Source organism: Mustela putorius, unplaced genomic scaffold (assembly GCF_011764305.1).
Source record: "Mustela putorius furo isolate JIRA1106 unplaced genomic scaffold, ASM1176430v1.1 tig00000179_pilon_pilon_pilon, whole genome shotgun sequence".
In the NCBI taxonomy this organism is placed as follows: Eukaryota; Metazoa; Chordata; class Mammalia; order Carnivora; family Mustelidae; genus Mustela; species Mustela putorius.
Genome location: NW_025421305.1, coordinates 9,713,527 through 9,739,830, shown reverse-complemented (window position 1 = coordinate 9,739,830; position 26,304 = coordinate 9,713,527). Strand labels below are relative to the sequence as shown.

General features: G+C 40.6%; 1 protein-coding gene across 1 annotated transcript in view; it reads right to left on the bottom strand.

Annotated features, from left to right (window-relative positions):
* The window catches only part of DNAJC15 (DnaJ heat shock protein family (Hsp40) member C15), a 72,743-nt gene extending 63,284 nt beyond the window's left edge, over nucleotides 1-9,459 (bottom strand). The window contains exon 1 of the mRNA XM_004759260.3: nucleotides 9,295-9,459. Within this exon, the coding sequence (XP_004759317.1) occupies nucleotides 9,295-9,399 (105 nt within the window). The 5' untranslated portion in view covers nucleotides 9,400-9,459. The remainder of the gene's footprint in view (nucleotides 1-9,294) is intronic.
* Between the last annotated feature and the right edge of the window lie 16,845 nt (nucleotides 9,460-26,304).

The following is a 26,304-nucleotide window of genomic DNA, read 5'->3' as shown; positions in this document are numbered from 1 at the left end:
GCCACCTACCTCAGACAAGGAACTCTTTTACTATCATACTTCATCAGCGATATAAGGAGAAGATAAGGAAAATGGGGATAAGTTGGGTAAGAGGAAAAAAATGAAACTATTAGGATCCAGAGTTGTGACCCAGAATGAAGTTTCCCGGGAGGTAAGATTTCATACACAAAACGCTTCTTAGAGAGATGGTTGATTCTAGGACAGGGACAAAAATATACAAGATGAGCCTAGAGCACCTTACCTTATAGTGCCAAAAGTAAGGAAGTGCTCAAAAAAAAACCCATAGTAATGGGGTATGTCGAAAGTGCACAGGAGCCAACTGAAAGAGCCACCAAGGCCAAAGGTGGAACCATTTGAGCTACAAGATAAACAATACTGGATTATAACCCCCCAAAGTATAAATATCCACAAATCTTGATTGATGTAAATAAATGACTGAGTAAATAAGTGGGGGAGAAGAGAAAGATCTCTTGTGCAGAAAAATTCCAAGTGATTTCATAAAGAACTCTACCCTCAAGGAGGGGAAGCTTAACTCCCCACTCCTTAAATATGCACCACACATAGTGACTTCCTTTCAAAAAGTACTATATAGAATGGAAAAGAAGTTAACTTTACCATGGAGAAACCAGAAAAATACTACTTCATCAGATTAGATCAAGGCTAACTTATATAGTGAGAGATCATGTTTATAGTATGTGCCTTTCATATGGATAAATTCTACAAAATATTTGACCAGCATTCCTCAAATCTGTCAGGGTCATCAAAAACAAGGTGAGTCTGAGAAACTCTCATAGCCAAGAGGAACCCAAAGGGACACAAAAGCTCAATGTAATGTGGTACCGTGGATGGGATCCTGGGACATTAAAAGGACAATAGGTAAAAAATGAAGAATCTGAAAAATGTACAGACTTTGGTTAGTAATGTTATTAAGCAATATTGGTTTGTTAATGATAACAGACCATACTAACACACGATGTTAACATGGGAAACTGAGTGAGGTACACCGGGATTTTGTGTGCTATCTTTTCGCTTTTCTATAAATCTAAATCTGTATTTGAAAAAAAGCCTATTCAATTTTAAAAGGAAAAAATGTTACCCATGGTGATCAGATTTTCATGAGAGCGAATAATGCTTATTTGATTCCTAATAGCATTTAAATAATATTCAGAGAGCATAAGACAGTGAAAATGGAGTTCCTCAAAGAATACTCTCTGCCTTACGCTATGAGTGAATGAGACTCCTGTGGACTAAGGGACTACACACCATTTATAAAATTGTGTTCTGTAACAGTGTTTTTAGGAGACTATGCTTACAAATTTCTCAACCTCTGTGGAATTCAAATCACGTCACAGCTGAAAATAACCAACGTGAGAGTGTTCATCCCAGAGCTGTTTGTATTCACTGATCCATTCCCCAGCTTCCCCCTACTCCGCTCCACTGGCAGGACAGCTAAGTCCTGCAGGCTCCTGTGTCACCTGGCTCCAGCGGGGTCCCACCCATGGGATGCAGTCGTGGGAGACAGGAGGGTGGTAAAGGGGAAAGGCCAAGGTACCTCTCCTCTTTCCTCTCTGTGTCTCCATGGGTGCAGCTCCCCACTGGATAGACCGCCGTGGTCCAGTTACCAAGGATGGTTATGAAAACACTACCTCTTTCCTTTTGACCCCACAGCCTTGAGAAGGCTAACAGCTTTTTCCTGTTCTCAACCTCTGCACTGCCTCGCAATCCGGCCTGGCTTCACAGCAACTCCTTCACCTATAAAGCCAACTCTCTGTGCTACATTTCCTTCGTTTTACATAATTTAGATGTGTCTGTTTTCCTAGTTAGACCTTCCCTGACACAATTAGGAAGTTTGAAGGGGAAAGAAGATAGAATTATATTTTGACTAAAAGCAGAGGCCAGAAAGCAGAATACCTTTGGGGTTCATCCACACATCAACTGTGGGACCCTGGGCAAATTATTTCATTGCTTTATGCCTCAATTTAGATCTATAAGTGGGGGGTTATAATAGTACCTACATCTCACAGGGTTATTACATGGACTAAATGAGTTCATGCATTTAAAGAATTAGCCTAATGCCTGGTAAAAAAAAAAAAATTTGGCTACCACTGCTATTACTGTTGCCATTATGGCCTCTAGAATCCAGAGGACTGCCCATTCTAATACAGTCTTCACTGATCCTGCCCTCTTCTGCTTCTCTATCCTCTACCCCTCTGTTAAACATTTCTTTAGGCTTAATATTCATGAAGCCCAGCTCCTACAAAACTTCAACTGCCTATAGACATGGTCCTCGCTCCTAAACCTGCCATTCAGGTGTATCCACAACTGTAATCCCAATGTATTTTTCCTTATTTTTTCCCTCTTGATAGTAAACTACATTTACTTTTCTCTCTCTCTAGCTTCTCTTAAAAAATCAAATATTTTTCAAGTCCCTTGAGGACAAAACCCATGTTTAACTTGTCTTTGTACTTAACTACAGCACTTAGCCTCAGTACCTTACCTAATAGGACTCCAGATCTCACATTTAGGAAGTTTGGCTTTTGCCTCCTTTCCCCGAGAGACATATCTAAAAAATGACATATCTTAGACATATCTAAGGCCAATATCAAAGCAATTAGTGCCCATGTTTTTTTCTAGGAGCTTTAAACTGAAACTCAATAAATAAGTGTTGAATGAATGAATGAACAAATAAACAACAGTGCTTAATAGAGCTGGTCTTGAATTAGGTATTTAAATTTGATCCAATTTACCTTCTAGAGTGGTGCCTGGCAAACTTACAGGCCACACCCAAATCTGGCCCTCCAACTACTTTTGTAAATAAAGTTTTATTGAAACACAGCTACATTTATGCATTATCTATGGCTGCTTTTGCTTGACAATGGCAGAGTTCCCTAGTTTAGCAGAGACCAACCACATGGCCTGCAAAGCCTAAAATACTATTTAGCCCTCTACCAAAAAAATTTGTTTACCTCTGTCCTTGAGGGTCAGGGGCAATTGTGATTTATCCATACCTGCCCCAGAGACATCTAGTATATAGCCTTCATGTATTTGGTATTCAAAAATTTTTTTATTAAACTGAATGCACTGACAAACTTTAAAAAGAGATTTAGAGACTGTGTTTTTGGAGGTAATAAGCAATAAAATGACAAAAACCATCAAAAGTCCAGTGTGTACTCTGATGGTATATAAAATGTATTAGATGCTTATATTTTAGCCTTTACTACTAAAAAAGTAAAAAAAAAAAAAAAAGAGAGAGAGACAGTCTCATTTATCTTACTCTTTTTATTCCTTAGGGCTATCATCTTATACTTCTATAAAACATTTCTCAAATCCTCTATTTTTTTTCCTAACCAGTTGTTTCATTGAACCACTAATTTAACCATTTAACAAAAATTTATGGAGCAGTAACTATGTGACTGGTACTGGTACTATGTTGAGAGCTGAGAGAAAGAGGATCCTTAAAACATGATCTCTGCCTATAACAAATATCTAATCTTAATTTTTTTAAGATTTAAAAAAATTTTTTATTTCACGGATAGAGATCACAAGTAGGCAGAGAGGCAGGCAGAGAGAGAGGGAAGCAGGCTCCCTACTGAGCAGAGAGCCCTATGTGGGGCTCGATCCCAGGACCCTGAGATCATGACCTGAGCGAAGGCAGAGGCTTAGCCCATTAAGCCACCCAGGAGCCCCTCTAATTTTAATTTAAAAGACATATTTCAATGGTACCTGGGTGGTGGAAGGTTTAAGCACCCTCTCAGGTTGTGATCTCAGGGTTGTGAGACTGAGCCCCACACTGGGCACTGAGCTCAGCACAGAGTCTGCTTTGGATTCACTCTGTCTCTCCCTCTGCCCCTCCTGTTCCCGCTTGCTCTCTCTTTCTCTCTCTCTAAAATAAATTATAAATCTTTAAAAATAAATAAAAGACATATTTCAAAAAGGAGAAGCACTATTTAAATAACACCAGCAAATCAACAAATGGGCCAAGTCTGGTATCTCTTGTTACTGCCATCTAGTTTCAAATATCCACCAGAAAAAAACCAGGGCGCCTGGGTGGCTCAGTTGGTTAAGTGTCTGCCTTCAGCTCAGGTCACGATCCCAGGGTCCTGGAATCAGCCCCATGCTGGGCTCCCTGCTCAGTGGGGAGGCTGCTTCTTCCTCTCCCTCTGTTCCTCCCCAGCCCTTGTACACACTCAATCTCTCTCCCTCTCTACAAATAAGTAAATAAAATCTTTAAAAAATATATCCACCAGAAAAAACAAACCAGAAAAATTAAATGTTCCACTACTACGAATCAAAGAATTTCTGTAAACTGGGAAAACAGCCCATTCCATCACAGCTATTGCTCGGCGGCTGGTAGCGGGTGGGTGAGGGGGGAGGTGGGAGGGTGGGGGGTAGAATCAAAGTTGTTTACAAATTCCCTAAGGCATTTAATTCTTCCAAAACAATAAATAAGCAGTAATTATCATCTCAATGAATATAAATTGCTGAAAGCATTATAAAATGCCAAAACTTCTATCTCAAGACTATAATATTTAAGTTCAAGATAGACAATGGTTGTACCAGTGGGAAATTAATAAGGAAAAACATTATTCTGCCTCAAGAAGATAGTTGTGATGGAGAAAGGAAAGATGGAGAATATTCACTCATACCCCAAATATTTATTTAGCATTTACCATATACATATACAAATATTTATTGAGCATGCACCAGACTTGTGCTAAGTTCCAGGAATAGAATAGTGAGTAAGAAAGACTCTTGTTCTCCTTTAGAAGCTAACATTAAGGAGAAGTCCTACAGAAAAAAAATACCTTTATCAATATGTTAGAATCAAACATTCAAAGTCACTCAATAGTAACAGAAGCTAATAGCTGTTCATTTAGTGAATAACTAAGTGACTCCCATGAGTCAAATACAGTACCAATGACAGAAGCATATGAAAGTTCTTGTCCGGGGCACCTGAGTGTCTCAGTCAGTTGAGCATTCAACTCTGTTTTGGCTGGTCATGATTCCAGGTCTTGAGATGGCCCTACCTTGGCTGTGGAGCCTGTTTAATATTCTCTCCAACCCCTCTTCCACTCTCCCCCCAGCTCATGTCTGCTGTCACTTTTTTTTTTTTTGAGGATTTTATTTATTCATTCATTTATTTATTTATTTATTTATTCATTCAGAGAGAGAGGGAAAGAGAGCAGAAGCAGGGAGAGTGGCAGGCAGAGGGAGAAGCAGACTCCCCACTGAGCAGGGCAGGGAGCCATGACCATGAAAATGTGGGGCTTGATCCCAGGGTCCTGGGATCATGACCTGAGCTAAAGACAGAAACTCAACCAGCTGAGCCACCCAGCACCCCTGTCGCTCTTAAAAAAAAAAAAAAAAGATATACAATCTGTAATCCATGTGATTTCTTAAAAGGAAGCTTCAAGGTAAACATTTTAAATGAAAAATAGAAGTGCTTTCTTTTGTTTCAGTAATAAATAAGTACTTAATAATTTACAAGTTTGGTGGGTTTTTAATTTTCATGTTATCAAGTTGGCCTATCACTGAAATGTATATATAGCAAATTTTCTTGTATTTTACACTATCCTACAAACACAAGGAGTTACACTTTTGGGGAAAGTACTGAAAACTAAAGGTTATCATTTCATACAAACTGTTTTTTTTTTTTTCAAAATGCTTTAAAAATTGATAATATTCTCTTCCTAAAGTTAAAGCTTCTTCTCTACTTTTCCATGAGAATCAGATTTGCTAAAGCAAAATCTGACCATGACCTCTGACTATTACACAATTAATTGTAAGATACTATTTTATTCAAGGTACTACCCAAGTACTTTTATCTACATTTTTATCTTTTTAATCTCCTAAACTGGTTAATGCACATGAATATTTAGTCCTTAAGAGAAAGTTTACCTAAGAGTTATTTAACATCTACAACTACAGATGCTGTATTTCAAAAACTTCAAAATAAATTGCATCTTAAAAAAAATGATGAGAAAAATCTTTTCTTCAACTCCTTGACATTTTATTTTCTACTATTTTCAGTAAGATTGCCAAAATGTCCCACTCCTGGGTCATTTATTTTTTCCTAACACTTACCCTTTGTCAGCCTTCCATCATTTTCAGTACTTCTGAGCTCCCCCCAAATTATTATTACCAGTTCTCTTAACTTCTAACTCATCACTCATAATTACCTGGACCAATGATTCCAACAGAAGCAGAATAGGCCCTTAGGGACATTTTGAAAATTTGTGAGGACCTTTTGGTTGCAATAATAATTTGGATAGGAGGGCAAGTATTTGGTGGATGGGGAACTATTCATCCTAGAAGTTCTAAAATGTATGAAACAACCTTTACAACAAAGAACTACCTGCATCCCTCAGGGTTTTAAAAGATTCTACTGTACACTGAAGTAGGTAAAAAGCTTATTTGTTATCATCTTAGTCTAGAACTTTATGTAATACAGTATATATAAAATGTATCATTTCACACTGTTTTAAAAAGACTAAATTTTTCTTAAGTACAAATCTTATGTAAATTGAGGGAAGATTCCACTTTATTTAATTTAAAATTCTACCAAAAATTGTTAACAATTTGGGAAAAATCAGTTTGCCAATGACAATGGCCCTTATGGTATCTGAAACGCCAGTATAATACATTGGAAAAGTGGTCTGTATTTGTAGCTGTTACACTCACAGTGGTTCTTTGCACTGGTGCAATATGCCAGCAACTGATTACTTCATTATGTCTCCTAATGTAATCATCACGTCTGACCATTTACATGCTTAAATAGTAAACATGTTTTTTTTCTAATAAAATACCTCACCTTTATGTCTCAATTAGAGCATTACACTGATTTTTAAGTTATTTTAAGAACAGATTTCATTGCCTGTCAGTAGCATTTTAGGATATTACAGGAGACTTTGAAGAATGGGGTTATAAAAAAGGGGGCACTGGGGACACTAGGTTGGACAGGAATCACTAGAATCACTGGCCTACATCTTAGCCTTCACGTGACTGGACTACTAAAGATGTCTCCTAACTGATATCTTAAATTCTACACGTATCTTCTTCCAAATGAAGTACCTACAGATGTAAAAGATCACCAACATTACTTCTATCTTCAAAATACCACAGAAGCTCCCAGCTGCCTTGCAAATCAGTCCAGTATGGAGATTTTTACAACTCCCCATAAAGAGATTCCTTCTACCTAACCTAATAATTTATCCAGTCTACATCACAGACTGAACACTCTACTCAGAAAGCCTTATTTCTAAGTCAGTAAGTGGAAATGGTATATAGGAGAATGATTCTGGGTAGGTTACTTACCACTTTAAGTCTCTTTCTTTTTGTAAAATTTTATTTATTTATTTGAGAGAAAGAGAACAGGAGTAGGGAGGAGAGAGAGAGAAGCAGGCTCCTGGCTGAGCAGGGAGCCCCACACTGGACTGGATCCCAGGACCCTGGGAGGGTGACTTGAATGGAAGGCAGACTTTTAACCTGAGCCACCCAAGCATCCCTGAGTCTCCTCATCTCTTAAGTGAGGTGGGTATTAAGGAGGGCACGTATCGCATGGAACACTGGGTGTAGTGCATAAACAATGAATCTTGGAACACTGAAAAAACTAAATTAAAAAAAAGAGAGAGAGAATTAAAAAGGACTTGCCTCACAAGGTTGTGGTAAAGAAGGAATCAGACAAGCAGAAGCTTAGAGCCTGCTACTTCAAACTTTTATCTGTTTTTTTTTTTTTAAAGATTTTATTTATTTATTTGACAGAGAGAGATCACAAGTAGGCAGAGAGGCAGGCAGAGACAGGGGGAAGCAGGCTCCCTGCTGAGCAGAGAGCCTGATGCAGGGCTGGATCCCAGGACCCTGGGATCATGACCTGAGCTGAAGGCATTGGCTTTAACCCAATCTGTTTTGTTTTCTTATCTATTCCAAGGTCTTAGGATAATACAGGGCACCTAGCAGTATTCAAGAAATGTCTGTTGAATGAAAGCATATTGCTTTCTGAAACCTGCCCACATAAGCCCTTCTGATGGCTGCAGAAATCTACCCATTAATCAAGTAATGATAATTGAGTGCTCATAAATTGGGTGCTTCCTTGAAGTAAATCTGCAGTCCCCGCTCTTAGGAAATTAGAAAAATATTGGGAAATGACAGGTCAACATAAAAGATGTCACAATACAGTGTATGAGTAGTCAGCAACTGGTATGGACAATAAGTGCTATGCATCTAAAGGCAAAGTATGGAATGCCGTGTGAAAAAGAATTAAAACAGCCCTGTCTCTAGACTTTCTCCAACTAATCCATTCTTCTTATACAAAGCCTGAGAGAGCTTGGTTTAACAACCCAATCTATCAGTTCTCCGCTTAAAACTCATCAAAATGGTACCACTGCCCTCAGGATATCCCAACTCCAGGTGCTTTACCAGATGCTTCATATGTTCTAATCCCCATTAATCTTTGGGAACTAAAATGATTAATAATGTAGCCACTAGCTATACGTGGCTGAACACCTGAAATGTGGCTAGTCCCAAGTGAGATGTGCTGTTATTATAAAACACATACTGGATTTCAAAGACTTGGTGCAAAATGGAGGGGGGGGGAGGATGTACAATATCTCAGTAATTTTATATTGATTACATGTCAAATATTATTGTGGATACATTGGATTAAATAAAAATACACTTAAAATGAAATTCATCTCCTTTTTAGATTTCAAATATCACTACAGAAAACTTAAAGACATATATGAGGCTCTCATTATGTTTCTGTCGAACGCTTTTCCCAACTCAGCAGCTCAACCTGAAAAAACCACCTGGCGATTTCCAACTAGCCCCTGGTCCTCTGGCCTACGACTCTGTAACTACTACTACCGGTAAGTCAAACACGTTTTCCTCTTCCTTGCGCTGACTTCACAGCCACTCGTTTTCCATAGTTCCGTTTTTAATCGTCCCTTTCTCCAGGACGCCTCCTCTGACCTCACTCCCTACCCCGCAACACTGGACTGGGCTCTCCTCCTCTGAGAATCCCCCCTGGAGTACTTATCACACAGCAGGTGCAACTGTTTGTCTTCCCGCTCGGACCCCCGACAACACTGTGAGCTCCTGGAGGGAACAGCGACTCTGTGCGTCGGGCACAGAGCACGACTCCGCGGGACGAAGGAGGAGGTGGGACAAAAATGCGAATACCGGGACCACCGCGGTTCGGGGGTGAGAGGGTACAGAGGAGTGAGGCAGCGCCCTCGGGAATCCGGGGGTGCCAGCAGGCAGGCCCGCGGAGAGGCGGGAGCAGCTGGCGGGACTCACCAGTCCCTGGTCCACGTCCGTCTCCGGCCGTTTGGTCGCCGGCGGCGAGTACTCGGCGTAGCGCAGACCCTCGCCGGCAGGGGCGACGCCGCCTCGGGCAGCCATGGCAATACGACGCAGGGAGACTCGGGGCGCCGAGGCGTCGGCTACGGAACGGCCGCAGGGACAAACTAGTTAGGGCGGTTCACTCGCGGGTTTCGCTGGCACCGCCCCTGCCTCGCGGGCGGAGGGCATGTCACCAGGAGATCTCGTTCTCCCCCAGGCTCGGGCCACTTTGTCCCCACGAAGCCGAGGGTCAGACTCGGAGCTGAGACCCCTGGGACGTGGAGGAGTTTTTCGTTTGTTTCTGATCCGCAGGCCCAAAGTCAACATTGGGCCTGGTGTGCATTGTGTGGTGGAGCCTGTCTCCTCCCCAGCCCTCTTCCCAACCAAGGACCAGGATTTAAGCACTATGGTCAGATTTTGGTCTCATCAAAGGGCTATCAAGGGGAGACCCGGAGACTCCAATTGCAGTTCTTGAAGGTCCCTGACGCACACCAGACCATTCCTCCCACCCCAGCTACTGATCATACTTCTCTTTAATGCCGCAATCTCCCACCCATGAGAGCGATAGTAGTGGCAATTTCCTTATTCTACCCCTTCTCTCCACATGAATGGCTATATTTAAGATGAAACAAAGAAGAAACTTACAAGCAAGTAAATAAACCTCACTCCCCACAAATGGTTTTGTGTTGACTTGGACATAGAAAGAACCATTTTAAAATTAATTTTTAAATAAAACATTTTGGAGCAAAACTTAACCAACAAATGAAGCTGGTGAGGTGTTTTCCAACTCCTGAGCCAACAAGGCAGTGCCTTTGCCCTTTGTATCCATTGTAAAAGATGTGAGTTCTACCGTATGTTCTATAATTGTCTAGGCTTGTGTCCCTGAAATACCCATTTACCTCTCCAAATCTCCTTATCTGTGGAAGGGGAATAATATTTGTCTAACATAATGACTCAGAAAGTTACAAGGATAAAATGAACAAAAGCGGAGGGGAGAGAAGGATATGGAAGCAGTTTGTACAATGCGATTACCATACACTCAGTTACCACCACCGGCCTATTGGCATTTATGGGAGGGAATGTTCACTCTTAACCAGGTTTCAGCTGCTGAGATGGTGAATAAGGAATGGGTGAGACATTTTTAGATGGAAGAGGAGGAGGGCTGAAAATTTCAGCTGGAAACAAATGCAAAGAAATGACAAAGGTGGTATGTAAAACTGGACTTAAAAAAAAAAAATCATGCCAAGATCTTCAGAGACATGATCTTGAGTAAGGGACAGGCAGGGCTAGGAATGGAGAGATAGATAAGGGGCTCTGGGATCAGATTCACAGAAATCCCAAAAATATGGAGGTATGAGGAAACCAGAAATAAGGGAACACACCACACCACCCTGCCCTAGATGTCCAAAGGAAAATCTGATTTTTGACAGTCTCCTGTGGTCAAGAGAAAATAAGCAGACCCTAAAAAGAAGTAAGCTATTGAAGATGTTATCACTAGTCCTTAATTAATGGTGCTCCCAGTAGAGAAGTCAAAAAGGTTTAAGTTCCCTGGTTAACTTTTTATAAAAGACCAACCTAAAAGCCCTCAATGGCAACCCTAATGGAACCCCTCTCACTCCTGAGACTTTTTCTGTGTCCTCACTCAATAAAACTCTACAGGTTTACTCACTCTCCTTTGTCCATGAGATTCATTCTTTGACTCCATGAGACAAGAACCCAGCTCTCTCACTTCAATCTTATTACAAAAATTAATTTTCCTTAGACCGATCCACAATTATCAAGAATGCTGATGAATTAAGCAAATGAATTGGTTGGGGCTCACAGGTCATTCATTCATTCATTCATTCATCCATTTATTTGTTAGGTAAGTATTTATTTAGCATCTCTTAGGTCTTGCACACTATACTATGCATTGGGCCTACAGGGTCAAGTAAGTAAGATTACTGATTCTTTGCATTCCACACTATGGGAGGGTTCTAGTGTGCCCTAGCAGCTGGGTCCTCTCAGTCACCTGCTACCAGCCTAGAGCAAACAAGCAGTTAGATCAAGACCTAAGTCAGCCCCAGCTCCTCTTCTGGAAGCTGCTCCCCCACCCCAGAACTAAAAGGAAGTTTCCATAGCACAAGTCAGGAAAAGAGAAAGGAGAATGGGGCAGGAGAGAGAATGGTAATATTCTGGGGAGGTGGGCTCAGCAGGATTGTGCCTCAGCTCAAAACCCAATCTAGTGAAAGCAGATTGCTGACTTGCCCCAGCTCTACTGCTGACTGGAGCATGGAGCATCTGCTCCTACAGCAGGAGTCAGTTTTTTTTTTTTTTTTTTTAAGATTTTTTATTTATTTATTTGACAGAGAGAAATTACAAGTACACTGAGAGGCAGGCAGAGAGAGAGAGAAGGAAGCAGGCTCCCTGCCGAGCAGAGAGCCCGATGCGGGACTCGATCGCAGGACCCTGAGATCATGACCTGAGCCGAAGGCAGCGGCTTAACCCACTGAGCCACCCAGGCGCCCCAGCAGGAGTCAGTTTTAAAGAAAAACCTTCCATAAAGACTGTCAGTTCTCAGCTTTTGGTTCTTTGCTAAGGTCACCCCCCCCTCTCCTAATAAAGGTTGGAAACAAGAGCAATTAAGTCTTGCCTCTCCTCACACAGAGCTCATCCTAATTTAGCTAAACTCACTCCTTTGGTTTCCCTGAGAATGAAGAGGAACGCTTTAGTGAAATCATAATGGAAGCCACATTAAATTTTCATCAGCTTATTTTTATTAGTTACACCATTTTAGAAACAAGTTACATTATGTTCAATAGACTTCGTGAAAGAGAGGCAGATGTTGGTAATATATCTTAGAAACATCTCAGTAAAAGATGTTTTAAACATCTGCTATTTAAAAAGACTTTTGGCAAAAAGAAAAAAAAATTGTTTTGGCCTCTATGTGCCTCAGTCTCCTCATCAGGAAAATGATGGAGCCCTGTTTGTGAGAAGTAAACAAGTTGACTTTTGTAAAGCTCTTAAAACAGTGCTGTATACCTTATAAATTCTCTGATAGTGTTAATTACTATTTTCTGTATATTACTTATTTCACTTGTTTCCTGTATATATATACATATATATATATGTATATATATACACACACACATATATATATTTTTAAGATTTTATTTATTTATTTTATTTGTTAGAGAGAGAGAGCACGAGAGAGAGCAAGCATAAGAGAGTACAGCAGAGGGAGAGGGAGAAGGAGAAGCAGGCACCCTGCCGAACAAGGAGCTGAATGTGGGTCTTGATCCCAGGAGCTTGGGATCATGACCTGAGCCAAAGGCAGCTGCTTAACCAATGGAGCCACCCAGGCATCCCCTGTATATTTTCTTATTGCTGCTCCCTGCCAACAGTGGTGTTGGCTCCTCAAGTGGTTGTCTTGTCTTTGAAATGATAAAATGTGATTAGACATTATTTAGTGATTAAGTGTAATTGTGGGGGAGAGAAGAAGTTATTTTTATGAAAACTAAATTAAAAGCTTCGGAAAGACTTAATAACAGCAAGTTTTATACACACACACACACACATACACAGAGTATAAGAAGCTGTCAAGTGGTAGGCATGGGAATAAAATAACAATTGAGTCATTACATTCAGTTTGTTTTTAAAATGCTTTGTTCCCCTCCAATTTAAACAAACTGAAATTAGGCATCATATAAGATAGATTATTGATGTGGAAAAAATCTGAGGCAGAGGACCCACATTCAAATGAAAGGCCTTGATCCTGTAGACATACATAGAGTGCATGAATAGATATAGTGTATGTTTGTTGTGGTATTAAAAATCACAGGGAGAGGGAGGAAGGATGCTACTAGAAAAAGTCTAAAAGAGCTCCATAGTAATGGGTGCTTGGCTGGCTCATTTGGTAGAGCATATGACTCTTGACCTCAGGTTTGTGAGTTCAAGCCTCTCATTGGGTATAGATCTTGCTAAATTAATAAATATATAAATAAACAAGCAAGCAAGCAAACAACACTCCTTACTAAGAAATAGTGATAGAGCCTGGGTGGCTCAGTGGGTTAAAGCCTCTGCCTTCGGCCCAGGTCATGATCTCAGGGTCCTGGGATCGAGCCCCGCATCAGGCTCTCTGCTCAGCAGGGAGCCTGCTTCTTCCTCTCTCTCCGCCTGCCTCTCCACCTACTTGTGATCTCTGTCTGTCAAATAAATAAATAAAATATTTAAAAAAAAAAAAAGAAATGGTGATAGATTTGTATGTGATACTTAAAAAAATAATGTTTAGGGGCACCTGGATGGCTCAGTCAGTTAAACGTCTGACTCTTGGTTTCTGCTCAGGTCATGATCTCAGTCGTAGGACTGAGCCCTACATTGGGCTCTCAGTGCAGATCCTGCTTCAGATTCTTTCTCCCTCCACCTCTGCCCATCCCTTCTCTCTCTCTCTTTCTCAATTAAATAAATAAATAAAACCTTAAAAATATAATGTTTAGGGGAGTCTGGGAGGCTCAGTCAGGCATCTGCATTCAGCTCAGATCATGATCCCAGCATCCTGGGATCAAGCCCTGCATCAGGCTCCCTGCTCAGCAGGGGGCCTGCTTCTCCCTCCCACTCTCTCTACTTGTGTTCCCTCTCTTGCTGTATCTCTCTCTGTCAAATAAATAAAATCTTTTAAAAAAAGATTATAAATGTTTAAAGTATGTATCATTATTGTTATAATCCCCAATTTAATTAGTTTTTCAGTTAACCCATCAACCACTATGCCGGTATGATCAGAAAAGAGGGCTCTGCTGTGTGGCAAGTGCAGTGGGCATAAAAAAGGATGGGTCTGAAAAGAAAGGAAAGGAGTTAGAGAAGATAGCATTCAAGCTGACTGTGGAAGGATGAATACAGATTGGCTGGCTTGATAAGATTGAGGCAGGCTTAAGGGAACTAGGTATGAGAAAGCACTGCATATGAACAGTACTACAAGTAATTCAGTTTTGCTAAAGTTTAAAGTATAGAGAAGAGAATATAGACAGATGAGAGTGGACAGATAACCAGAAAAGGGCCGGATATTAAAGAGCTTTACTTAATAAGAAAAGGCATTTGGAATTGATCTTATAGGTAAAGCCAAGACATCAAAAAAAAAAAAAAAATGTTGAATGTAGCAGTGACATGATCAGATCTGCATGCTAGGATCATTCTGCTAGTAATGTGGGCTTGATGGGCCAAAACTAAAGGAGGAAAATCAGCAAGAAAGTTATTTCAGTAGTCTGAGTAAGAAATGTTGGGTGCTAAACTAGGACAGTGGCAGGGACATGGCAAGGAGGAGTGTAGTTTCCTCCCTACATTCAATTCCTCATAGCCCTACCCAAAGAGGACCCAAGGATTAACTCTGCCCCCTACTCTAAGGACGGGCTCTGCTTAAGCTAAGCGAACCAAGGTATCTCATCATTCTAACCATGGTGATTCATTTCATGGATGGGCACATAGCCCTTCTTGGACATTGGGGTTACAGAAAATTGGGGTTACATTTGGGGTGCTTCTGGGGAAGGAACTTTTTCTCTAGTTAGCTGGGCATGAACAGAGAAGCATGCCAGGTTTTGATAACTTTTAACTCAAAATAATGTTTATACCAAAGTGGTCCATCTTAGGGCACTCCACTCTTGTCCCTACAGTGTCATCTAATATCCAGTTCTTATGCAAATTTCTGTTACAAAAAAAACTTTTTTTTAAATTTAAATTCAATTTATTAACATAATGTATGATTAGTTTCAGAGGAAGAGCTGAATGACTCATCAGTCTTATATAATACCCAGTGCTCATTATACTGATGTGGTTTTGGAATATTGGTGAGGTTTGTTGGGGTGAGGTCCAGAGCTGACAACCAAAAAATGATTTTTTTTAAAGATTTTTATTTCTTTATTTGACAGGAAGAGAGAGAGAGGGAACACAAGCAAAGTGGGAGAAGGAGAAGCAGGCTTCCTGCCTAGCAGGGAGCCTTGGCATATTTTTGGTGCAAAATGGTGGTTTATTAAAGCACAGGCATAGGGCCTACAGCAGAAAGAGATGCTGCCCCAGGGTCTTGAAGAGTGGCTGATTATATACTTGGGAGTTGGGGGAAGAAAGGAAAAGGGAGGTTTCAAAAGAACTTTCATATGCTAAAGAGGACCAACCTACAAGATATGATACCTCTAGGATACCTACAAAATACCAGAGGCCTTGACATTGTCAAGTTAAGGTTGTTTTCCCGTCTCTGAAGGTATTAACACTAAGATAGCTGGGAGATTCCTGAAAGAATGTTACTCATGTCTCACCCAAGAGTAGGGTGTCAGGGGAGATTACTGGCGTCAGCTTATGTTTTGTCTTCAGCTAGCCTTCTGTTCCCTCATCAACATCATGAACTCTCCTTAATGTCCATCACCCAGTGACTTGTTGAAGAAACTGTCACCCTATTTTTAAACCAGGTTTGGTGGCATTTTCTGTATTTGCAACCAAAGTAGTCTTACGATTTCAAGAGGAGAAATCTAAGGGGTGAAGAGATAGTGTCAAGAAGACATGGAGTTGAGCAGATAGAAGGGTTAAGGAAAAGGGAAGAATCCAAGAATCATAGCTTTCTGCCATTGGTAACTACAGAACTAAGAAAAACACAGAACAAAAAAAAAAAAAAAAAAAAAAAAGAAAGAAGATTAGCCTCTGCACACTGAGACTCAAAAGTGGACAGAAGAAAGGGGAAATAAAAGGGGACTACAAATAAGAAGCCAGAGATAAAAGTGGTAGAAGTCAGGAGAGAGTGGGGTCATGAAAAAAAGGAAATTTCAAAAAGGATGAAATAGAGAAAAACGCCAGATACCTACAGAACAACCAAGTAAGATGAGGATAAAATGTGCCCATTGAATTTGACAAGTAAGTATGCCATACTCGAGACAGGCCTGGAGACCCACAAGCGGGCTGGCAGGACCACAAAAGGGTATTCGGTTTTGTACCGGCCTATTTAGCCAGAGCTGCCCCACCTTGGTTGAACATCCATTTTGTTGTTTATGCAGTAAAACTTAAACTTACCCTCCCCGCCCCCCCCAACAGAGGAACTTACTTAAAAGCAAGTCCAGGAAACTAGTCCCAGGTAACAAAGCCCAAATACAAGGGTGGGTCAGGTCAGGTGGAGATAATGGCCAGAATGCAGGGATAAGTCCAGTCAGGTGGAGATGTCCAGTCAGGTGGAGTCGTCCAGTCAGTAAAGTGCGCATACTGTCTCCCTAGCTACCAAGGAGTGTGGGCCCCGCCTTTTGGCCGCCAATTCTGACTAAGGTGATAGGCTAGTTCAAATAGCTACTATGGGATGAATTGTAATTCAATTGGCCACCCGTGTATGACCTAGCATGACTGTGCAGCTTTCTCTGAGTGTTACAATCTCATTCGCCACCTGTGTGTGGCCAGGCCCAACCACATGGCCTTTGCTCTATAAAAGTTAGTCTGTGAGGCAGGAGGGGTCACCCTCTCTGTAAGGGGTGGCCCCGACTGGTCTGTTTAATGGTCGGTTTGATTCTTGATGCTTGGTGCGAAATAAAGCTTTGCTTGACCTTTGCTTTGTATCGGTCTTGCTCCTTTGACCATGGACCCATTATTGGGGGACCCAACATTGACAACCCAACAGCTTCACGCAGGATAGAAATCAAACATGAAACAGAAGGAAGTGAGAGCAGAGTTTACTGAAGACACAGAGAATGCAGATTTGGACCGAGCATCTGGAAGCCTCTAAGGGGAGGGTGAATGTCCCCTTTGCTTGGGGTCTGGGTTTTTATTGAGGATTGTGGTCTGGTGTACATGTCCTCTCAGGCATCCAAGAACCGGTTTAAACAAAAACAAGGGTCCCCGTATCCTCCATAAGTCATTTATGCCCTGAAGCTGAAGAGGAAAATAACACAGACAGACCTGCGCCCTCAAGCCCCAGAAGATGGAAAGTTACTAGCAATACCAAGAGATAACCAGGAGTCCTACTTGAGCAAGAGATAACCAGCCATTTCTGCTTCTGTAAACAAGCTTCAGGCCACTGCACTATCCACTGTTCCCACCTAAAGCAACCCCCACCTTCAACTTAAACCCACCTACTAGGGGTCAGCACAGCCCTTGTAGCTTGACCCCTGAGCACTTTCCTATAAAAGTTCTGTGACCCTGCTACCCGGGGCCCAGAATTTCCAATGTGAGCTGCTCAGGGTCCACCTGCATAAAATAAACCCAAGTTCTCCTACTTTTCCGTGTGTCACTTGGTTTCTCACCAGTCCGATTTTTATTTTCCATAACAGAGCTAGGGGGTTGTCTTGGGGTCAAGGTGTCTGGAGTTAGTGGTCTGGAAAACATACATGATGATCTCACATGGTCACTCCTTAGATGTTATCTACTGTGTTGGAAGATTCCAAAGAAATCATTAACTCCTTGATCCTTAAAAAAGGACATATTATAAGCATGTGTAGGGCAAGCGTGCAGGTCCCAGCAAAAATAGAACCAGGAAAAGGAACAAGAAAGCAACTCTTCATGGAATCCCTTTAGTTTCCCTATCCCAGGTACTCACTGGTGACCCGAGCAAAGTAGTTTCATCCATACTGGGAGAAATGATCACCACCATCACACATTCAAGAATAGTCTAAAAAAATATTCTAGAATATTCTAAAAAATATTATTTTTTAAAAAGTAAGGAGAGCAATTCCTTTTCCCCTCTGCATTGATATCAGATAGTTTACATAGCACAAAGGGAAGGAAAAGCTAGCTAGTTTGGATTCTTTCATCCAATGGATGTCATTCTGATGAGGGAACAGAAGGCTGGCTGAAGACAAAACATAAGTTAACACCGGTAACCTCCCCGGACCCCCTACTCTTGGGTGGCGTATGTATGACATTCTTCCAGGAATCTCTCAACTACCCAAATGTTAATACTTTGCTAGAGGTGAAAACAACCTTAACTTGGCAATGGCAAGGCCTCTGGTAACTTGTAGGTATCATGTGGGTATCTTGTAGGTATCTTAGCAAATGAAAGTTCTTTTGAAACCTCCCTTTTCCTTACTTCTCCAACTCCCAAGTATATAATCAGCCACTCCTCAAAACCCAGGGCAGCATGTCTTTCTGCTGTGGGTCCTGTCCCTGTGCTTTAATAAACCACCATTTTGCACCAAAGACATGTCAAGAATTCTTTCTTGGTCGTTGGTTCCAGACTTCACCCCACCAAACCTCACCTATACTCCAAAACCACCTCAATTCCATGATTGCTTGGATAATTGCTAAAATGTTTATCCCTCCCTTGGAACTTAAGTAGGAAGACAAGAAAATGTTCTGCCATTTTCCCCTTAGTAATATTAACTGAACTATCTACAGCAAAGAAATAGGGGAGTGGTGTCAGGACTGTATTTCTAATCTTATAGGAGATTTTAGAAACAAAGAAATAAACCCAAAGGAAGTTACTGGCCAAACAAAAACGCATTTTCATTTTTAAACTTCAATGTGCATTTTCAGTTGACTGTCTGCCAATAGCTGGAAAGCTGGTTTGGGCCAATGTCAAAGGCAGGAAGACAAGTGCCCTTCATGGAGGTGTCCACTCACAGAAAATGGGGATCTACATGGTGTAGGTTTGTCTAATGGTCACCCAGAGCAGCATCTGCTGTTCCGGTGCCAGCTAGAGAAAATCCCATGAAAGAAAACCTGGCACCAGCGCACATATGTTATTTTCTGGAGCCAATTTACATTTTGTGCTTTTGTCGATCTGAGCCAGAACAGCATAAACAATGCCAAACCCAGTTTTCTGATTATTTTCAGGCTGATTGAATCTGGCACATGACATGGTTTTATCTAATTAACCCACATGTGGTACAAAACAAAACAAATTTGAAATGGAAAGCTCTTTCTGCCTTTATTGAAAGACTGAGGTGCATATATAATTATTTTGTCCTTGTCTCTCAGCCAGATTTATAGTTGAGAGAGGAGGGCTTTTTCTACCAGATAGCAAAACAAGTTCTTTCTATTACCTGCCCATTATAATTAAAATTTATGATGTTTTATGTTTTTCCAAATCTAGCCCTTCCCTTTTCTCTCTCTGTTCCAAAAGAGAAGAAATGTATGGAAGATGCGTTCCTAATTGTAGTATAATAAGAAATATAGTTGATCTTTGTTTCTGGCTACTGGCACAAATCTGAATACCTCGGAATTTCTTGACCAATAGGATTGTCCCTTATTATTCATAAGGGACATCTTCTGAGCAGCCTAAGTTTATGCTAATGAATGGCTTAGGGTGGGGTCCCTAGATAGCTTCACGATGGGGCTAATCACAAAAAACCAAGTAATTAGAAAGTTGGAACTTTCAACCCCACCCATCAACCTCTGGGAATGACAGGGGCTGGGGGGCTGCACACTAAAATCTATAAAAACTCTGGAACTGTGAGATTTGATGAGCTTCTGGGTTGGTGAAAGCAAGAGGGTGGTTCACCCCAGTTTTAAAGGTATAGAAACTCCTGTGTCTGGCACTCTTCTGGACCTTCTGGACTCTGGAGGTTCATCTGCATCCTCTGTAATATCCTTTATTGTCAACTGGTAAACAAAAGCTAAATGTTTCTTTGAGTTCTGTGAGTCATTCTTAATAAATTAATCAAACCTGAGGAGACAGTCTTGGAAACCCCCAATTTCTAGTCAGTCAGACAGAAACATGGATAACAACCTGGACTTGCAACTGGCATAGGAGGTGAGACTGAGGTTATAGTCCTGTGGGTCTGAGCCCTTAACATCTGAGATCTAATGCTGTCTTTAGGTTCTGTCAGAATTGAATTGAATAGAACACACAACTGGTGTTGCAGAATTGCCTGGTGTGGGGAAACCCACACTCCCCAACACACACACACACACACATTTGTGACCAGGAGTGTCTGAAGGGTTCAGCTTGAGTAGCAAAGGAGAAACACAGGCATGTTTTTTCCTTTATACTAATAAATACATGGACTGTTTAAAAACAAAAACTCAAAATTGGATGAGAGAGTCTATTTTTTTTTTTTTTTTTGAAAAACAATGTTAGCCAAAGTAAAAGTTCAGTAATCAATTCAGGGTTGCAATTCTTCCACACTTATTATATTATAAAATGGTAGTCTGGAAGCAGGCATCATATTTCTCATTTAGAAGTGCATCACAACATCTAACACAGCAGTGAGTACTGTGATACTCAGTCAAGTGCTGTTTCATGTTTATGGCAGCAATAAAGTTGTTAGAATAGGAAGTGGTACATAACCACCATTTTAAAAAAATATTTCATCTACTTATTTGAGAGAGAAAGAGAGTGCATGTGCACGCACAGGCGGGGGAAGGGGCAGAGGAACAAGAAGACTTCCCGCTGAGTGGGGAACCCTATGTGGGGCTGGATACAGGGACCCCTGAGATCATGACCTGAGTTGAAGTCAGACGCTGAACCCACTGAGACACACACATGCCCCCCTAACCACCATTTTTTAAGAGAGAAGAACTGTCTCTAAAATGATCCTAAAAAATGAATATACTTAAACAGAAATCTCTAGAGTGAAGGAGCAGAGCACAGGCCAAGTGTCATAACTTAGCTAGCATGGCTCCCATGGATGGTAAAGTCTGGATTTAGTGTGTATAATGGGGTCACAGGTGGTGGGAATTCAACCAGTACAACCCCTGTACTGTGGGGTCAAGGTCAGGAGATGACTCACAGGTGAAATGGTTGGTCCACAGGCAAAGAAGTTGGTTATATACAAGATGATTAAGCAAATAACTAAATATCTTGAAGATAAGAAGAATTGATTATTAATTTTTGAAGGTTCAGATATGAAAAAGGAAAGATTAGAAAAACCCAGTGGTATTCAGTTAGAATCAGTGTAAATTCAGTTTTATATTTATATCATTGCCCATCTGTATAAGTTTTCTATTGCTACATAAAATTACCACAAATTTAGTGGATTAAAACAATACTCATTTATTAGCTCAGAGTTCTGTAGGTCAGAAATCCAAGGGGGCTCAGTTGGGTTCTCTACTCAAGGTCTCAGAAAACCAAAATCAAGGTGTTGGTCAGGCTGGGATTTTATCTGGAATCTCTGGGAAAGCATCTGTTTTAGTCAGGTTGTTGACAGAGTTATGTTTCTTGGGGTCACAAGGACTGAGGTCCCTGTTTCTTTCTGGCTGTCAGGGCCATCCTCCACTACCTGAGGCCACCTGTATTCTTCAATATACTGTCCCTTCATCTCAAGCCAGCAAAAGCATGTCAAACCTTCTTGTGCTTCCCATCTTTGACTTTCCTTCTGCTTCCAGCTGGAGAAAATTCTGCTTTTAAAGGACTCACCTACCCAAACCATCTTTTTTCAAGGCCAAATGATTTGGGACTTTAATTATATCTGCAAAATCCCTTCACAGCAGTACCCAGTTGGTGTTTGAGTGAAAATGAGAGACAATAATCTTAGGCAAGCTATCTTTAGAATTCTTTTCCCCATATCATCAATGGGTTAGTAAATATCTATGTGGGAAATATAGAAATGTTTACGTGTGTGTGTATTTCCTACACATGTCTTTGGAAAGAGCCTAGAAACGATGATACCCCAGTATCGATGAGTATACCTTGCACTCAAATGGTTTCTAAATATCATTCCCCACTAAGTGGAAATAGGGTTTCTTGGATAATTCTGTGTTTGAAGCAGGGAAAGTACAAGAGGCCTTGCAACAGAAAGTAAGGAGTGCTCAAAAAATGATAGGCCATGTCAAAAGGATCAGGGGTCAGGATGAAGGGATTCTCATTAGCCAAATGTGACAATCTAAATAATGATAATAATGGATTAAAACCTACTGAATCAAATAGATATCCATGAGTCCTTATTCATATAATTGGATACATAAGGGAAAAGGGGAAATCTCTTCCTAAAAGCAGAATGTTAGCTAATAAATGTTGAAGAGATGATAGAGTTAGAAATTATTCTCTTGCAATCACAAATGATTCAGGCAAAAAATATCAGTGTATGCTAAAGCCAGTGTGTAAAAGTCTGATGAGGAATGGTATATTTACATAGCCTCAAAGTAACTTCCCATGAATTACATATCAATTGCTTATTAATTATTCATTAACTATACAGTGGAGAAATCCAGCCCGTACTATTTTCACCAAGTGATAACAGCATGGCCAATAATGGGACAGACTGCCATTGTATGTTTCCCAATATGATGTACTGGGAAAAACAGACTATCCCTGTGGTGGTATTTCTGCTGACATGCATAGCTTTATTTGAATCTTGAGGAAATACCAGACAAACCTTTGCAAAGAATACTGCAGAATTACTAGGCTATACTCTTCAAAAAATGTCAAGGTAGAGACGAGACAAAATTGGGACCAGTTCCAGCTTGAAAGAGATCAGAGGCACAACAACAAAATTGTTCTAGATCCTGGATCAAGAAGAAAGGGGGGAAAAGCAAAGAAGTTTTCTCTTTGTTTGTTTTTGTTAGGAAGGACTTTTTTTGACACAGTGGCAAAATGTGAATGGAATTTTGTGGCCTAGATGGCAGCAGGTATTGATGTTAATATCTTGATTTTTATGGGGATAATAAGATTATGTAGAAGAGTGTCTCCATTTTTAGGAAATGCATGCCTTAGTTTTTAGGAATAATGGGGCTATGTGTCTACAACTTATCCTCAAATGTTTCAGCAAAAATAAGTTTTAAAAACCCTGTCGAAGGTTGAATTGTGCCCCCCAAAAAGATAGTATTGAAGATTTAACTCCATCCCTATGAATGTGTCCTCATTTGCAAGTGTGATTTTTGCAGATGGAATCAAAGTTAAAATGAGGGCATGCCGGATTAGGGTAGTCCCTCAATACAATGACGGATGACCGTATGATGAGAGAGAGATTGGGAGGTACAGGGACACAAGAAAAAAGGCCATGTGATGGCAGAGGCAGAGGTTGGGGTAATACAGTTATAGACTGAGGATTTCTGACAAACACCAGAAGCTAAGAGACAAGTGTGCAACAGAGTCTCCCTCAGAACCTCCAGCAGGAACCAATTCTGGTCGACACCTTAATTTTGAGCTTCCAGCCTCTGGAACTGTAAGACCTTAACTTTCTGTTGCTTCAAGCCGCCCAGTTTGTGATACTTTGAGATGACAGCCCTAGGAAACTAAGACAAACCAAATTGCTTGCTTGCTATTAACACCAGCATCTTATGCATCTGATTTTCTGGATATTTTAAAAGAGCAACTGAAAGAGCAATATAATAATGTATTTCTATGTATACATAAAAAATATTTGTTATTTTTCTATGCACATTGCTTTCATCCACGTACCTATGGGAGTCTTGCGTATGATATCTGGTATGGTCAGAATATGTGTGTTAGGGTTGAAATCCTCACCACAAAGGTGACGCTATTACTAGATAGGGCCTTTGGCAGGCAGGTAGGTCATGTAGGTAGAAGCTTCATGAATGGGACTGGTGCTTTTATAAAAGAGGTAGATAGAGTTTTCTTAGCATCTTTTGCCATGTAAGAATACAAAACAAGAAGTCTGTTACCCAAAGAGGGGGGGCCTCACTTGACCATACTGTCACCCTGATCTTAGACTTCCAGCCTCTAGAACTGGAGCGATACATTTCTGTTTATAAGCCACCGACCCAGTCTGTGGTGTTTGTTGTAGCAGCCCAAATGGACTATGATACTCTCTTTTAATTTTTATTTCCTTATTGGATAGCATCTCTTTTAAAATGGCCAATACAAAAAAGCAGAGTGAGCAGTGGAGAGAGTCGTAGAGAATTAGATGAATTAGATCTGAAGCCTGCTTTTGGAATTGACCCAACACAGGTGAAAATGCCTATCAACGTCTGACACACAGTAGTACACCTCCAGTAAGTGTAAATGTGTGTGTGTGTGTGTGTGTGTGTGTGTGTGTGAATTATTATGCAATAATTCTGAGTTGCTTGCTTTAAATTTAAGATCGAGAAACTAACATTCTTCACAGGTTATGTCAGGATAAATAATGAGATAATAAATGTAAAATTTCTTTTTAACTTCTAAACCCTCCTGCAGAGAATACCTATATTATCTATAAAAATGTTACTATCCCACTAATACATGCTTACGATTTCTATTTGCAGACCCGGATGATCGGGTTTGCCATTGTTAACTTGTGAAATAACAACTAGGAAAACAAATCCGATAAACCACCTTTATCATTTCCAGTGGGGCATGATCACATTTGGCCCTGAAACCATATAAAAGCAAATGGGATAGGAAAGATTTTCCAGAGAGGGAAACTGGTTCAGAGGAGTTGTGTAATTCTCTCAAGGTCATGTAGCTTTTAAGAAGAAGAGACAACATGGGCAACCTTCTTATTTAAAATCCCTAAAATACCTCTGTCAGTCATCTGTCTAGAACACAGCTTAGCCAGAAGTAAACATCTGGTTTGAAGCATAGATTGTTGATGGTACCTGAGAACTAATCCACTTATTACTATTTATAACAGAATACGTTTGATTGCTTCATTTATTTTCCCAGTGGGTTGAAAATTCATCTTGGCATTCCGTAGCCCGGGAGTATGTTTTATCTTGGATTAAATACACCCCACAAGGGACTAACAGCATGATGATCCGAGGCCATTTGTGTCAGAAAAAGCATTGCTGACAAACACAACAAGGAAATAGAAAACATTGTTGTTTTTTTTGTTTGTTTGTTTGTTTGTTTGGGTCTCAACTTTGCTTTTTGTTTTTAAAGATTTTATATATTTATTCGACACAGAGAGAGAGAGATCACAAGTAGGCAGAGAGGCAGGCAGCGAGAGAGGGGAAACACGCTCCCTGCCAAGCAGAGAGCCCAATGTGGGGTTTGATCCTAGGACCCTGGGATCATGACCTGAGCAGAAGGCAGAGGTTTAACCCTCTGAGCCACCCAGGCACCCCTCAACTTTGTTTTTGTGGCAGATTCTATGTAAATTTGCGAGGTTTTGAGACAACCTCTACTGGATTGTTTTAACCCACACCGAGTAGCAAAGAACCTCTATCTAATACTGACAGAGTGCAAATTGTACTACTTTCCTTGAATTTTACTTGTTCTTCCTACTTTATAACCATGAAAATTTATTGAAAGCAAAAGGGACTAAGTGGGATGTGGGCTTGCTCTTCAAAATACTTTAATTTTTCACAACACTGTGCTACAAAACTCATCTCATTGAGGTGATGTTCCTGTACTCCAGACCCAAGAGCAGTGTGACCTCTTCAGGGTCACCTGCATGGGGTCCAGTAGAACCATACTCTGACAAACAGATTTACTGGATGTGTGTTCAGAAGGAATTTTGAAAGCACTGTCTAAACATTTAGAAATTTCTTACATCAATAAACAATTTTTATATCCTTACTTTTTCCTCATTCTCCTAAAAAGTGTCAGGTATTGTATCAACTGCCACAGCCTCTGTTTCAGTACATTCTGTGTACATATTTCATTATCCTATCCAGCTGATGATTCTGCTCTATGCTATACAACACCAACTCTATCACAAACTATGAAAAAAGAAACCGAAATTGTTGTTCTGCTTGCAGCCAGCATTTATTTGGTCTAGACCTAATGTTCTGAGAAATGACCTACTAGAAGCAATGTAAAATATAAGTTCAAGACTTTCTTTTATACTTTGCTTTTCAGCCTTCTAAGCTATCATTTTGTTATACTTTAGTATCTTCTCTCTAATGTCTGTCTGGACAAAAAGGAAACTAAGAGCTCTCTTAAAAGAGCTGGTAATGCTGGCTTATGAACTGTAGTGCTTCATCTACAATGTTGATTCTCAACCTTGGCTGTACACTGGAATCCCTGGCAAGCATGTAAAACTTCCCATGTCCTGTTGTACCCTAGATTGAGTAAATCAGAATTCTGGGGTGTGACCCAAGCCTCAGTGATTCTAAAGCTGCCCAAGTGGTTCCAAAGATAGCTGACATTGAGAACCACTGAGCTAGAATATAAAGAGCTGCTTCACCAGCTGCTGGTTAGTCAATAGC